General features: G+C 44.7%; 1 protein-coding gene across 1 annotated transcript in view; it reads right to left on the bottom strand.

Annotated features, from left to right (window-relative positions):
* LOC126481119 (CLIP domain-containing serine protease HP8-like) overlaps positions 1-16,166 on the bottom strand; it is a 90,501-nt gene that overhangs the window by 16,451 nt on the left and 57,884 nt on the right. Inside the window, exons 5-6 of the mRNA XM_050104696.1 lie at positions 15,465-15,670; positions 6,337-6,435 (exon numbers count right to left, since the gene is read on the bottom strand). Coding sequence (XP_049960653.1) covers positions 6,337-6,435; positions 15,465-15,670 — 305 coding nt within the window. The remainder of the gene's footprint in view (positions 1-6,336; positions 6,436-15,464; positions 15,671-16,166) is intronic.

The following is a 16,166-nucleotide window of genomic DNA, read 5'->3' as shown; positions in this document are numbered from 1 at the left end:
CCAGTGACTATCACCCGTTCCCCAGGTTAAAAGAACATTTGGCCAGAAAGCGATTCAGCTCCGACGACGAGGTGAACTTTCTGAGCAGCATGGAGGCGAGCTGGAACAGTAATCGCCACTTGCAATAAGGCATTCCACGTTTAATGACAAACTACAACTCAAACGCCTGGAGTGCGACCCCCTGTTGGTCCTAGGATTTTTCTGTCACTTATTCGTCTTTATTCACCTCTGGTAATGGTTTATAATGTCTAAAATGACAAGTGTCATCGTGGTTTGCAGTTGATGTTAACAGCAGTTCCCCACATAACTAGCTGGGTATGTCAGTTCAAAGGCCGGAGTAAGGCAATCCTCGCCCGCCCGGCTTGTCCCGCGGTCTAACACGCTGCTTCCCGAGCGGGAAGGCATGCCGGTCCCCGGCACGAATCCGCCCGGCGGATTAGTGTCGAGGTCCGGTGTGCCGGCGAGCATGTGGATGGTTTTGAAGGCGGTTTTCCATCTACCTCGGCGAATGCGGGCTGGTTCGCCTCATTCAGCCTAAAGTTACACTATGCGCAAACACTGTCTCAATGTGCGAGTACACCATAAACTTTTTGGGTTACACTCGTCTGGTATGACACGTTCCCGGGAGGGGGGGGGGGGGCGAACGGCACAATAACCCTAACCCTAGGTTCGGCATGGGGCGGCGGTGAGGTGGGTGGACTGCTGTGTGGCCTGTTATGGGATTGTGAACCACTGAGGGCTAAGACGGGATGAAGCCTCTGCGTCGTTTCTAGGTCCCCGGTTTAACAGTTTAATACCCAATATACAAGGCAATCCTCCAACAGGATCATACTTACGAGGGGACTTCAAAAAGTAAATTACATGTTATTATGGCAGGCTTGGTAACTCTGCCGGCCGGAGTGGCCGTGCGGTTTCTAGGCGCTTCAGTCTGGAGCCGAGCGACCGCTACGGTCGCAGGTCCGAATCCTGCCTCGGGCATGGATGTGTGTGATGTCCTTAGGTTAGTTAGGTTTAATTAGTTCTAAGTTCTAGGCGACTAATGACCTCAGAAGTTAAGTCGCATAGTGCTCAGAGCCAAGCCTGGTAACTCTACACTTTAAAGTGATACAGATATGTAATCGCACAGTTTCTGTAGACAACGGTCGCAGCGTATTGCACATCGTTCAATTTCTCGACGGTAGAAGTCCGCTTCTTCGTAACGCAGCCGTTCGGGAATCGCTGTGTGAACGTCATGATCGTCGGAAAATTACGACTGCTGCAAAACAGTTCCTCGATTGCCTGAATGTTGTCGTCTGTGGTTGGCGTAGATGGCCTTCATTCCTTCCTGGTCAACGTCACTGACATCTGTGCGTCCTGGGACAAACTGTTGGCACTATTTCATTACGGCTGGATACGAAATTATATTTGGTCCGTGTATCACGAGAATTTCATGGAGGCGTTCCGCCCACAAGAATCGTACTCTTCCGCATAAATGAAATTTGAAGTACGTTTACATTTATCGCTCAATTTCATTCGCACAGGCGTCTGTTATACCTACCAAAGCAGAACTGTGTCTGCAAGAACGCCAGAACAAGTACTCCTGACAACGCACCACTCCTGTTGCGCATTTGTCTTGGCGTGGGACGGCATGTGGAACTTACTTTCTGAGACCCCCTCGTAGAAAGGCACTGAGATGTTCAAACCGACCTTCAGACTCAGGTCTACCGAAAGTCTTCGTTCCCACATTCCATCCGCGGATTGAATAGGAAAGACAGAAATTATACAGGTTCAATACATTATGTATTCTCTGCCACACACCGTGCCGTGGCTTGCGGAATACAAATGTAGCACGTACGTGCTGTTCACAGCATACTGAGTTATCAAACTGAGAGATTATGGACAGTTCAACAATGCTACTGATATACGTAATATGTGAAATAAAGTTCGTTTTAGGGAAATGTATTCTGCTCGGTGTTGAAGCTGTCGTATATATGTATACACTGATGAGCCAAAATATTATGACTACTGCTCACTCCTGGTGGAGTTGAGGGCAGTGAGGCAATAAGGAAAGAATATAAGCGCAAGAGATCGCGAATAGACAGACATTATAACGAAGATACGGGCCGCAAACGCAGAAATTCACCGATATAAGAGGTTTCGACAAAGGGCTACTGGAAACAAGAATCTCTGAAAAGGCGAAGCTGGCCCCCTGTTGGCGTACTGCTGTCGTGAGTACCTACGGAAAGTGGTTGAAGGATGGTGAAATAACAAGGAGGCCGTATCGTACTGGACGACCACGCCTCATTACGTAACGTGGAAGTTGGAGGATTCCTCATCGGGTAATCCAGGGTAGGCAGTGATCTGTGGTAGATCTGAAGACAACGTACAATACTGGCGTAGGCACAAGTCTTTCAGAGCAGATTGTTCAAAGGCCATTTTTAAACATGGAGCTTCACTTTATGCGTCCCCTATGTGTTCCTGTGTTGACCCAACGACATCATCAGTTGTGATTACAGTGAGCACAGCATCACTGAGTTTTCACTGTGGGTCAATAGAAATGTGTCGCCTGTAGAATGAATCACATTTCTTGTTACTCGATATCGATGGTTGGGTCCTTACACGCCGTCATCTAGGCGAATGGCTGCACGAAACATGCATCAGGCAACAGATGCTAGGCCGGTGAGTGTAGAACTATGCTAAGGGAAAAAATTGAGTAGGGCTTCAGTGGGATCTGTGGTGGTCATCGAAGGAATCATGACAGCAGTGGACCACATGAACATTACTGCGGATCACCTGCATCGCTTCGTGCTTGAACTCTCCCCCTAAGGCTGTAACATCTTGCAGCAGGATAACTGCCCGTGTTGCATGGTCAGAATCTTACGACAATGGTTTGAGGGTCATTATAGTGAACTCACACTGAAGTCTTGGCCAGCAAATGTGTTTGATCTGTACCCACTGGAAAACATATTGGATGCCAGGTGTTAGGCTGTAAATAACCATCTAGAAACTTGCGGGAATTGCTTGACCTGTGAGTAGACCTCTGGTGCCACATACTTCTGAAATTCTGTCAAAGACTTATAGAATCCACGTCACGCAGAATATCTGTTCTATTGTGTTCGAAAAGAGAAACAACACGCTATTAAACTGTTGGTCATAATGTTTTGGTTCATCGGTGTGTATGTGCAGGGTGGTCCACTTAAACGTTTCAGTGCAAATATCTCTGCAACAACAACAGATATTGGTAAACGACTTTAAGAAGTATGAATGTAAGGCAGGGGCTCATGAAAGTAAATACTATGAGACATTCTAAATCGCAAGCAAATATTATTTTCAACACAAACGTATGGTTTTTTTGTAATGGGCAGCCCGAATTATTTCTTACGCAATCAGTGACACGAAAAATCACAGAAAGAATGGCTTTAGTTGTATCGCAAAACGTCATTCACATCCCGAAAAATTGCAAGGCGAAAGTGATGCTTATAAACAGAACACGCAGCTATTGAACATACTGAGATGCAAGTGTAATCCCCCACACTGCTCGTAATTGCGATGTGATTGACGTACTATGATGCAACAAACGCTGTACTTTTTGTCATTTACATTGTTATTAAATTGACTGGAAACAATGCAGTATCCAGTCATACAACTACCTACAACACAGAAATGTACAACTATTATTTACCTCTTTGTTAGATACTTAGATGCTCACCGTGGCCGGAGATATTTGGATTTTCGTTGCCGTCTTGTCCATTCTAGTACCATACTGTAGTAAAGTTCAATAAAACACGAATGAGCAAACCCTTCCCTTACTCTTCTTTGTGTATGACCAGACATCTGTATTGTTTCCAGTCCACTTAACAGTGTATCAATAAGTACACCGTTTATTGAATCGCAGTATGTCAAGTACATCGCGATTACGAGAAATGTGGGATTCAAGCTTGCATATCAGATTTGCAGTAGCTGCGCGTTTCGTTTATTTCAAGTATCGACGTCGCATTGCGGTTTCTTGGGATGTAATTGATGTATTGCGATTTAACCACTGCCATTCTTTTCGTGATTTTTGATGTTATTGATAGCGTAAGAAATAATACGGAGTGCCTAATAACAAATATACATAAAAACATTAAAAACACACACACATACACAAACATTTATTAATACATAGTGTCCCAAGAGAACCCTGACAAACTTCAGTAACAGTTTCCTTACGTTTAGGGATACCGCATGTTACATCTTCATAGCGTTTACTTCCATCTTTTTCCTTGGTTTCTCCACACTTCATCATTTGAGTTCACAGCACAGAGCTGCCTTTGGTAGCCTGGTGTCCTCCTTTTTATGGATATGGAAAGCCCATTGGCGTCTGTATTTTTGCATTCAGGTGTTGACTATTTCTACGTTCATTTCTTTCTTGTTGTTGTTGTTGTTGTTGTGGTCTTCAGTCCTGAGACTGGTTTGATGCAGCTCTCAATGCTATTCTATCCTATGCAAGCTTCTTCATCTCCCAGTGCCTACTGCAACCTACATCCTTCTGAATCTGCTTAGCGTATTGATCTCTTTGTCTCCCTCTACGATTTTTACCCTCCACGCTGCCCTCCAATGCTAAATTTGTGATCCCTTGATGCCTCAAAACATGTCCTACCAACCGATCCCTTCTTCTAGTCAAGTTGTGCCACAAACTTCTCTTCTCCCCAATCCGATTCAATACCTCCTCATTAGTTACGTGATCTACCCACCTTATCTTCAGCATTCTTCTGTAGAACCACATTTCGAAAGCTTCTATTCTCTTCTTGTTCAAACTGGTTATCGTCCATGTTTCACTTCCATACATGGCTACACTCCATACAAATACTTTCAGAAACGACTTCCTGACACTTAAATCTATACTCGATGTTAACAAATTTCTCTTCTTCAGAAACGATTTCCTTGCCATTGCCAGTCTACATTTTATATCCTCTCTACTTCGACCATCATCAGTTATTTTACTCCCTAAATAGCAAAACTCCTTTACTACTTTAAGTGTGTCATTTCCTAATCTAATCCCCTCAGCATCACCCGATTTAATTTGACTACATTCCATTATCCTCGTTTTGCTTTTGTTGATGTTCATCTTATATCCTCCTTTCAAGACACTGTCCATTCCGTTCAACTGCTCTTCCAAGTCCTTTGCTGTCTCTGACAGAATTACAATGTCATCGGCGAACCTCAAAGTTTTTATTTCTTCTCCATGGATTTTAACACCTACTCCGAATTTTTCTTTTGTTTCCTTTACTGCTTGCTCAATATACAGATTGAATAACATCGGGGAGAGGCTACAACCCTGTCTCACTCCTTTCCCAACCACTGCTTCCCTTTCATGTCCCTCGACTCTTATAACTGCCATCTGGTTTCTGTACAAATTGTAAATAGCATTTCGCTCCCTGTATTTTACCCCTGCCACCTTCAGAATTTGAAAGAGAGTATACCAGTTAACGTTGTCAAAAGCTTTCTCTAAGTCTACAAATGCTAGAAACGTAGGTTTGCCTTTTCTTAATCTTTCTTCTAAGATAAGTCGTAAGGTTAGTATTGCCTCACGTTTTCCAACATTTCTACGGAATCCAAACTGATCTTCCCCGAGGTCCGCTTCTACCAGTTTTTCCATTCGTCTGTAAAGAATTCGCGTTAGTATTTTGCAGCTGTGACTTATTAAACTGATAGTTCGGTAATTTTCACATCTGTCAACACCTGCTTTCTTTGGGATTGGAATTATTATATTCTTCTTGAAGTCTGTGGGTATTTCGCCTGTCTCATACATCTTGCTCACCAGCTCTTATTAGCATTATTAAACTTGTCTTCTTTAGTTCCGCTTACGAATTTCATTTCACAGTTCTGCACTCAAGACGTAGCTTTCTGTGTTGGTGCCCAACTCTCACAACCACAGGGCAATGTAGGAGCTTCCGTGGAACTGTTTTATTCTTTAAATTGTTAGTATGGTTCAATATACTGCTTGGAACTTTTTCTAGGAGCCCATCTTTTAACCTTACCAATTCCACATCCCGAAAAAGTGGGGGAGGGCCATCCATATTTTTGACCTTAACGACTATTTTGCGTCTTATTGACTCTCTTCTCAATACTCCATTTCCTTCATTTTACCAGTGGATATTTTGGGCCACTTTTTCATTGACCTGATTGACACTTGTGTAATGGATTAACCGTCTAAGGTAGGTAAAAGGCTGACTACTATTTCATTACGCAGACCAAAACTTCTATAGTACGGTGTACATCGTGTTAAGTCTTAATTTATGGTCAGAAGTTTGCGATATTGGGAAATGTCACAATTTCGCGAGAACCACTTTTTGTTCTAATACATGGGCTGCTTACTCGTTTCAGTGCGACCCCAGCCTGCGATAGTCGGCTGCCAGTTTTTGTAGGTCTCGTTGACATCCCGTGGAGACGGAAGGCAGATCGGCCGGATGTTATCTGGAATACCAAAGTGCTTGTCTTAGTGTAACAATGCAACTGAGAAGAGAGAAATAGTTGTTAACTCTATGTATGAAGAAAGCAAGAGCGCATTACTTCGTAAACAGTGAGCATAAAAGTAACGTTGTCTTATTTACCACTGTGGGTTCGATAGAGAGCGGAAAAGGGAGAAGTAGCAAGTGCCCAACATCTAATATTATGATTCCTACAGAAAAAAACAGTTATCTACTTCAGAGAGTTTATACAGGTTCACTAAAGCTTTTCGCCACAATCCCATGATTCAGAAATTGTTATCAATGTCGATTATTATTTGCCTGCAATGAAACTTAGCTCCGAAGTATGTTACTTCTCTAGACTGAAAATACATGTTAAAGGCTGTGACCATATGTGCGTGAAGTTCGTAAATGCTGCAATGAGTCGTATGATAAATGTCGCACTGGCCAGTCGTGGTATGGTTGTACGCTCCTTCCCCGCGCATGCGCGGGTGAACAGGTCAATCGATTTCCGTTTAAGATAGATGAGAATTTTTGACAGAGCAGAATTATTAGACTAAAGAGAACTTAACGCTCTGTACACAGCCTAGCATCTCTTTGACGGAGAAAATTGTTCAGAGGCATAGTTATACCGTAATTGAGCAGTCAATGGTGAAAAACTTGAAGTAATCGTAATAGCACCTGCTTCCAGTGAATTCGAGGAGTTGCCTACCTATTGAACAGTAAGAACGAGCTTATTCCAGGAAAGATATTTCTTCTCAAAATTTATATAGATTCTAACGAAAATGTACATCACAAATTGCAGGACAGACGTAGGCGAAGAAATTATGTTGTATGAACAAGGGTCTGGAACGGCTCTGTTTCCATGTTACAAGTCATTTTCTCTAACTCATTAATCACGGGAAATACATACGAACAGAACGCACCAGCAAACCTCATACAACTCTTTCTCACAGGAGTTGTTCAATATGCCCTCCGTGGGCACTGGCACATGCGCTAAACGGCCGTCATACAGAATCTCTGATGCACTGATGTGTCCCTCGAGTATTACGTATGGTTTCGCAGCCCTCCATAATACGGGCACAGAGACTCTGAACAACTTGTACTGGGTTCCACATATACCAGATGCATAAATATGATACCGGAATTCCCCTACAGATGGTGCTAGCGGTCAGTGCAGATCTCGTGATACCTAAGGCTCTCTAGTGATACCGCGTCTGCAGTGCCATCTGCTTCCTGTAACGGCTTACGACGAATGTCAACACATTGTAACGCGAGTTCCATACATCTGTATCTGTTTCAAACCCGTAAACACGTCGAGTTTTGTGCCTACGAACTACGATTTTAGGGCATCTATGGTTTTCTGTTATCATTTGAAGAAAACTGCTACAGAATCGCAGCGAATGCTTGTCGAAGCTTTCGGCGAACATGCTCTTGAGAAAACAGTGTTTCGAGTGTTCAAAAAATTCAAAAGTGGTGATTTCGACGTGAGAAACGACGAGCGCGGGAAACCAACGAAAAAGCTCGAAGACAACGAATTGCAGGCCTTATTGGATGAAGACGATACTCAAACTCAACAGGAACAGGCGGAACAATTGAATGTGCTACAGAAAGCCGTTTTTCTTCGGTTGAAAGCTGTGGGAAAGTTGCAGAAAGTGGGAAAATAGGTTCCGCATGAACTGAGTGAAAGACAGCAAGCAAATCGAAAGACCACTTGTGAAATGTTGCTCGCCAGATACGAAAGAAAGTCGTTTCTCCATCGAATGTGATGTAAAATGGATCCTAAGCATCGTAGATCACGACTGAATCCAGGTAAACCATCAACATCCACTGCAAGACCAAATCGCTTTGGGCAGAAGACAATGTTCTGTGTTTGGTGGGATCAGAAGGGTGTCATCTACTATACCGTTAACACCGATCGCTACCAACAGTAAATGATTTAAAACGAGCATTACGTGGAAAACGATCGGATTATGGAAAAATGCAACACAAAGTCATATTGCTTCGTGGTAACGCATCACACACAGAAAAGCGGGTCAGGGAAACGATCGAGGCGTTCATTTGGGAAATACTAGGGCATGCGGATTATCCTCCCGATTACTATCTACTTGCATCACTGGGACACGCTCTCGCTGAATAACGCTTCAATTCGTATGGCAATGTAAGAAAACGGCTAGCTGACTGGTTCGCTTCAAAAGAAGAATTGTTTTTTTTTTTTTGGCGTGGCATTCATAGCCTGCCGGAGAGTTGGGAGAAATGTATAAATAGCAACGGAGATTACTTTGAATAAAATATTGTTTATTAGTTTCAAAGAACAGACGTGTAATTACTGCAACCAAATTCCGGTTTCATACTTCTACATCTCGTAAGTGCATTCAAATGCCCCCAAAAATAAAAGTCCAGTGTGTTTAGGTCCGGAGAGCATGGAGGCCAGTCAATTGCCCCGTCGCTACCTATCCATTGTAACCGGATCAGTACCATAGTTGAGCGCGATGGCCATTGCCGTCAGCTAATCCGTACAGTAAATGGGCATCTGCCTATTCTGAATTTGTGTACACTGCCACTGCAAGAGTCAAATATGTCATTAACTCTACGTAGTAACCCGTGTGCTTGCAACTGTTATACTGATCGCTGAAACAAGCTAAGGTGTACGTCGCATGGCAACAGGGACCTGAGAAACAAAACACTGGTGGTGCACAACGTAACCAGACGTCACCAAGAGAGCGTGTTCCCCGTGATTCTAACATTCTGATCTTGTATGTTTCACATGATTAATGAGTTGGAGAAAACGAATTGTAACATGGAAACAAAGCGTTTCCAGGTCAATGTTCATACAACATAACTTCTTTGCCTACTTATGAGGAATGTGTCCAGCAATTTGTGCCGTACATTTTTGTTACGCCCAATATATACCTCCTGTGGACAATTTAAAACACACGGGAAATAGGGCAGGTTTTTTAAGTCCATCGGATTGTGAAGGCTACATAGATACTTGGACTGTGAGAGATTGTATTTCAGTGTCGCATATGCTGTGACACGTACTAAGAAGGAAGGAAGATTAAGAGTTTAACGTTGCGTCGACAGCGATGTCGTTGGAGACAGAGCACAAGATTGAATTATGAAAGATGGGAAAGAAAATTGGCCGTGACTTTTTTCAAAGCACTCATTCTGATATTAGCTTGGAATGATTTAGGGAAGTCGCAGGCCGGCCGCTGTGGCCGAGCGGTTCTAGGCGCTTCAGTCCGGAACAGCGCTGTTGCTACGGTTGCAGGTTCGAATCGTGCCTCGGGCATGGATGTGTGTGGTGTCCTTATGTTTGTTAGGTTTAAGGAGGTCTAGGTCTAGGGGACTGATGACCTCAGATGTTAAGTCCTATAGTACTTAGAGCCATTTGAAGCATTTGGAAGTCGCAGAAAATGTAAATCTGGATCTCCGGATGGAGATTTGAACAGTTGCCATCCGGAATACTAGTCCAATGTGTTGGCCTCTGCGTCAGTTCACTCGGTGTGGCAAGTGCTGAACTGAAGTTCGACATTTCCAACTGAATGAGTGCCAGACTTAACTCACACATGCAGTGCCCTGATTGAAACAATGCCTGAGCTGGTGAATGGACATCATCATCCACAGTTACAGGATTCGAAAAGCATGAAGGGAAAGCAGCAGTTGAGAAGCGAATGAAACAGGATTGTAGCCTATCTCCGATATTGTTCAATCTGTACAAAGCGCAAGCAGTTACGGAAATTAAGGAAATTTTTTGACAGAGATTAAAGCTCAGTCAGAAGAAATTAAAAACTTTGAGGTTTCTCGATGACATGGTAATTATCTCAGACGCGGCTAAAGACTTGGAAGAGCAGTTGCACGGAATGGGTAATGTCTTGAAAAGATGTTATAAGACGAATATCAACAAAAGAAAAACAAGGATAATGGAATGTAGTCGAATTAAATCAGGCGATGGCGACGGAAGTACATTCTAAGACAAAGAAACGGCGCACCATGAAGGAATTATCCGAATGGGACGGAAATGCTCCAAACGTGCCAAATTGGGGAGAGGCCAAAGTTGAGTTTGACAACCACGAAGACAAGCAGTAGAAACTCTTGACGGGGGGAGGTTGGGGGGGGGGGCATTAACTTGCTGAAATGTAAGCCCAGCATGGCTCGCCATGAAGGGCAACAAAACGGGGTGTGGAATATCGTCGACGTACCGCTGCGCTGTAAGGGTGCTGCGGATGACAACCAAAGGAGTTCTGCTATGAACTGAAATGGCGCTCCAGACCTTCACTCCTGGTTGTCGGACCGTATGGCGGGTGATAATCAGGTCGGTATCCCACTGCTGTCTCGGGCGTCTTCAGACACGTCTTCGACCTGGAATCTCAGTGATAGGAGTGGAATTGTCTTCAGTGATGAGTCCCGTTTCGAAATGAGCTCTGATGGCCAGCGAAGACGTGCTGGAGACTCCCCAGACGGCGGGGAGATACCAGCCCGTCACCCGCCATAATGGTCGACAATCAGGAGCCGTGGTCTGGGGTGACATTTCATTTCATGGCAAGTCCCATTCGGTTGTCATCCTCGGCACCGTTACAGCACAGTGTTACGTCGACGATATTTTACGCCCCATGTTGTTACCCTCATGGCAAGTCATCCTAGGATTACTTTTCAGCAAGATAACACCCACCCGCACGTGGTGAGATTTTCTACTGCTAGGTAGACAGATGTATCTCCAATTGAAAACGTTTGAAACATTATAGGCAGGACCTCCGACCAGTTCGGGATTTTGGCGATCCAACGCGCCAAGAAGGCAGAATTTGGCACGATATCCCTCAGGAGGACATAACAATAACGCTATCAATCAATGCCAAGGCGAATAACTGCTTCCATAAGGGTCAGAGGTGGATCAACGCGTTATTGACATGCTCAGATTGCGAAGCTCTTGCTCTTGAATAAAGTATTCCATTTTTCTGAAATAGTAATCATTTGTTTGTCTGTACAAGTACGTCACATCTACTGTTATCCCTCCCATTCGGATAATTCCTTCGTGATGCGTCTTTTCTCTTGGAGTGTACATTAGGAGTTCATAGACTAAAAGAAGTCGATGAGTTTTACTATTCGTAAAGCAAAATACTTGGCGTTAGCTGATGTGTAGGGAATATAAAAAGGAAACTGGCAGTACCAAGCAAAGCGTTTCTGAAGAGGAATTTATTAACCCGAATATGAATTTAAGTGCTAGGAAGCTTTCTCTGAACGTACGAAAATGAAACGAGGACGATAAACAGTTCAGACCAGGAGAGAATAGAATCATTTGAAACATGGCGCAGCAGAAGAATTTTGAAAGTTATATGGGCGGATCGAAAAACTACAGGATCAAATTGTGGAAAAAACAAATCTGTGGCATAATTTGTCTAACAGAAGGGTTCAGCTGATAAGACACATTCTGAGGCATCAAGGAATCATCAGTTTGGAAATGGGGGGAGTGTGAGTGTGTATGTGTGTGTGTTGGGGGGAGTGGGGTTGAGGGGGGTGATTGTAGAGGGAGACCAAGGTTTGAATACAGTAAGCAGTTTCAATGGCTGTACGTTGCAGAGATGAAGAGGCCTGCTCAGGATAGATTAATATGTTGAGCTACATCGAACTAGCATTCGGACGGAAGACCATATAGATAACAGTCACCTAATACGTTTTGGTACGCCCTGCGTGAAACTTTTCCCTTCTGCAACTGACCCTTAACGTAGACAAATGTAATGTATTGCGAATACATAGAAAGAAGGATCCTTTATCGTATGATTGTATGATAGCGGAACAAACACTGGTAGCAGTTACTTCTGTAAAATATCTGAGAGTATGCGTGCGGAACGATTTGAAGTGGAATGATCGTATAAAGTTAATTGTTGATAAGGCAGGTACCAGGTTGAGATTCATTGGGAGAGTCCTTAGAAAATGTAGTCCATCAACAAAGGAGGTGGCTTAGAAAACACTCGTTCGACCTATACTTGAGTATTGCTCATCAGTGTGGGATCCGTACCAGATCGGGTTGACGGAGGAGATAGAGAAGATCCCAAGAAGAGCGGCGCGTTTCGTCACAGGGTTATTTGGTAACCGCGATAGCGTTACGGAGATGTTTAGCAAACTCAAGTGGCAGACTCTGCAAGAGAGGCGCTCTGCATGGCGGTGTAGCTTGCTCGCCGGGTTTCGAGAGGGTGCGTTTCTGGATGAGGTATCGAACATATTGCTTCCCCCTACGTATACCTCCCGAGGAGATCACGAATGTAAAATTAGAGAGATTCGAGCGCGCACGGAGGCTTTCAGACAGTCGTTCTTCCCGCGAACCATACGCGACTGGAACAGAAAAGGGAGGTAATGACAGTGGCACGTAAAGTGCCCTCCGCCACGCACCGTTGGGTGGCTTGCGGAGTATAAATGTAGATGTAGATGTAGACTGCATTATCAACTTGTGATGTCGATATGACCTCCTAAATAACTGCGACTCTCCGCCATGGTTCACCGAAAGGGGTAAACAGTCTGAATTGTGCGTTTCTATGATAAGGTGCGTGCGTAAATACTTTTTCAGTTAGGAAATGAAGAGCCTTGCGTCTGGCCCGGAGCCACTGGGAGCATGACGCGTGGAGCGCAGGGTATGAGAGACGAATGTTTCGTTCATGTCAGCTGTGCACTGTAAAATTAAGCCCAATAAACCCATACCAAATAAGTACGGTCTACGTATTTTAGGATTATAAGAAGCAGTGTTAAAAAACAGCTTTTCCTTTAAATTTTCGTAGTGCAGGCTTATTTGCTAGCAGTTTAGATAGCCCGGCGTAAAAACGAATTTGAGTGGCGACAGTAATGACAACATTTTTGCTTTAAGACAACTAATGGCAAAGAGACTGCAAAGGAATTCTAGCAGCCATTTAGCTTTCAAAGGTCTGGAGAAGCCATATGACGCAGTGCCGCTGAAGAAACTGTTTGAAGCCCTGAGGTTCAAATGGTTCAAATGGCTCTGAGCACTATGTGACTCAACTTCTGAGGTCATCAGTCACCTAGAACTTAGAACTAATTAAACCTAACTAACCTAAGGACATCACACACATCCATGCCCGAGGCAGGATTCGAACCTACGACCGTATCGGTCGCTCGGCTCCAGACTGTAGCGCCTAGAAACGCACGGCCACTCCGGCCGGCTGAAGCCCTGAGGGGATTGGGCTTTGAAAGACATGTTAGAACTATATGCAAACTACAGAAGTTTACAGAGCGTGTAATCTAAGTGGGGAAACCAATTTCGGCAATGCTTTTCAAAATCAGAAAGGGACTGAAGCAGGGTGCTGCTTTTCTCTTACATTGTTTAAATAGTGGGGACTGAAACTAAATTTTCAAAAGATTGAATACCGATGCAGGGGAGAAAATGTAGGAATTAAAACAGTAAATGGCCAACACGTTAAGGCACGTAAAACGTTTAAATATTTGGCTAGCAACAAATCGGAAGACGAAAAATAATTTTGTAATACAGTAACGAGTAGTGAATGGAAAAACAGCAATCTAGAAGGTAAACCGTCTGCTGTGGTCCTCTAAGATAAGTTTGAGAGTAAAGAAGATGCTCTAAATAAATACTGTAGAACCTATAACAACTTACGGGAAGTGGTGGGAGCGTATTGGAAAAAATAAAAGCAAACTAAGAGTTGTAGAAATGGACTATGTCAGAAGATCGTGTACAATATCCGGGCGTGACCACATAACAAATGCAACGACTAGGCAAACGACTAAGAATAAAAATAACATTGCAGATAGGACAGAAGAACGGCAGCTCGCCAGGTATGAACATGCAATGCAAATGACAGATGTCGGATGACCAAATAAGACCTCGATGTACCCTCCTCAGGTAAGAAAGAGAAGAGGAAGACCGAAAGTTGCCTGGTTATACGAGGTAAAGGAAGCCATGGAAAAGGAGAGGCCACAGAGGAGGAAGAAATCACCATCAGCCATGATTTGAAATCATACCCGACGGTTCCCCACACCGTAACGCCAAGTATAACGCCGTTGCGGCTCTCCGAATAACCTGAAGGATGAGACCTCTTCCCAGATCGCCCCCTCACACGCCAACAATGGTCACCGCGGGTAGTACAGAACCACATATTAATCGCTGAACTCAATGCAGCGTCATTCATCAATACTCAAAGCTTCCCGTTCACAACACCACTTCAAACGCAGATGTTTGCGTTGTGGTGTTAGCGACAGCCTGTGCGTGGGACGGCGATTCCTTAATCCGGCTGCTGCTAGTCTCAGGATGACAAAGGAAGTTGCGGGGGTTTCTTCAGTTGTTGCCGGATGGCAGGCGCCGATGTAAAGGGTTTACGATATGCCTGGTGCACTTTGCGATGATCCTCCCTTGTGGTGGTCAGGCATGCTCGACTGGAACCTTGATGACCAGTTTACTTGCTCTCGTTTCTCATGCAGCCCAACATCGGGCCACTGTTACACCCAAATAACCCGCAAATATGGTTTCTGTACGGTTCGGCCAGCCGTCAAACGAAAACCTACAATGAGCTGCTGATAAAGATGTCTCACATGTGTACGGGGCTTCTCCGTGTCCCTCACAGTAATAACTCATTATCTGACGCTGTTCACGTCCCTTATATACCCTACCAGGTGTGGTAACAGTACTACACACGAAGGACACTAATGCGCTCTGGTGGCTGTTCTACCAGTCACCGAGAATTTTAAGTCTTAGTCATTTACATACCCGACGATGGTGTGCTCGTGTATTAAATTACATTGGCACCCGACCATGACTTCTGGGTGGTTTGCTTTTTTATCAGGCAGTGTATTTTGGCCAATTGGCGACAGGAAGGGCATCCGGCCACCCCTTAAATTAACCCTGCCAAATCCGACCATAACCATGCCGACCCTGCGAAAACATTGAACAAAGGCACAAGGGAAAGAAGAAGAAGAGTGTATTTTGTCCAACTAATGACCAACTGATGTACCCTGCTCCAGCTCCATGTGTGGTGTTGCCTGAACGGCCGAGTGCCGCTGTTGCAGGGGCATACTTACTTGTGTACATGACCTCCTGGTTGAGCCGGATGAGCCCGATGTCGTTCTGGTAGCTGTTGTCCTGGCCGCGGTAGCCGGGGTGCGGCAGGAGGCGCTCCGGCTCCACGTCGAGCGGCGGGTCGGCGCACACCCGCGTCCCGTTCACGTCCGGCTCGAAGCAGTCGAACTCAGAGTCCACGTCGAACTCGCCCAGCCGCACGCTTACCCTGCGCACAGTGTTCCAAACTGGCAGCACTCGGTAGCCAACTGCCCACGAGGATTCGAAGGCTGTCTGGGAAGTATCCTCTGTTGTCTTATAAATACACTGCTGGCCATTAAAATTGCTACACCACGAAGATGACGTGCTACAGACACGAAATTTAACCGACAGGAAGAAGATGCTGTGATATGCAAATGATTAGCTTTTCAGAGCATTTACACAAGGTTGCCGCCGGTGGCGACACCTACAACGTGCTGACATGAGGAAATTATCCAACCGATTTCTCATACACAAACAGAAGTTGACCGGCGTTGCCTGGTGAAACGTTGTTGTGATGCCTCGTGTAAGGAGGAGAAATGCGTACCATCACGTTTCCGACTTTGATAAAGGTCGGATTGTAACCTATCGCGATTGCGGTTTATCGTATCGCGACATTGCTGCTCGCGTTGGCCGAGATCTAGTGACTGTTAGCAGAATATGGAATCGGTGGGTTCAGGAGGGTA

This window comes from Schistocerca serialis, chromosome 1 (genome assembly GCF_023864345.2).
Source record: "Schistocerca serialis cubense isolate TAMUIC-IGC-003099 chromosome 1, iqSchSeri2.2, whole genome shotgun sequence".
Lineage (NCBI taxonomy): Eukaryota > Metazoa > Arthropoda > Insecta > Orthoptera > Acrididae > Schistocerca > Schistocerca serialis.
The sequence above is the reverse complement of the archived record's forward strand: the minus strand, read 5'-3'. Positions and strand labels throughout refer to the sequence as shown.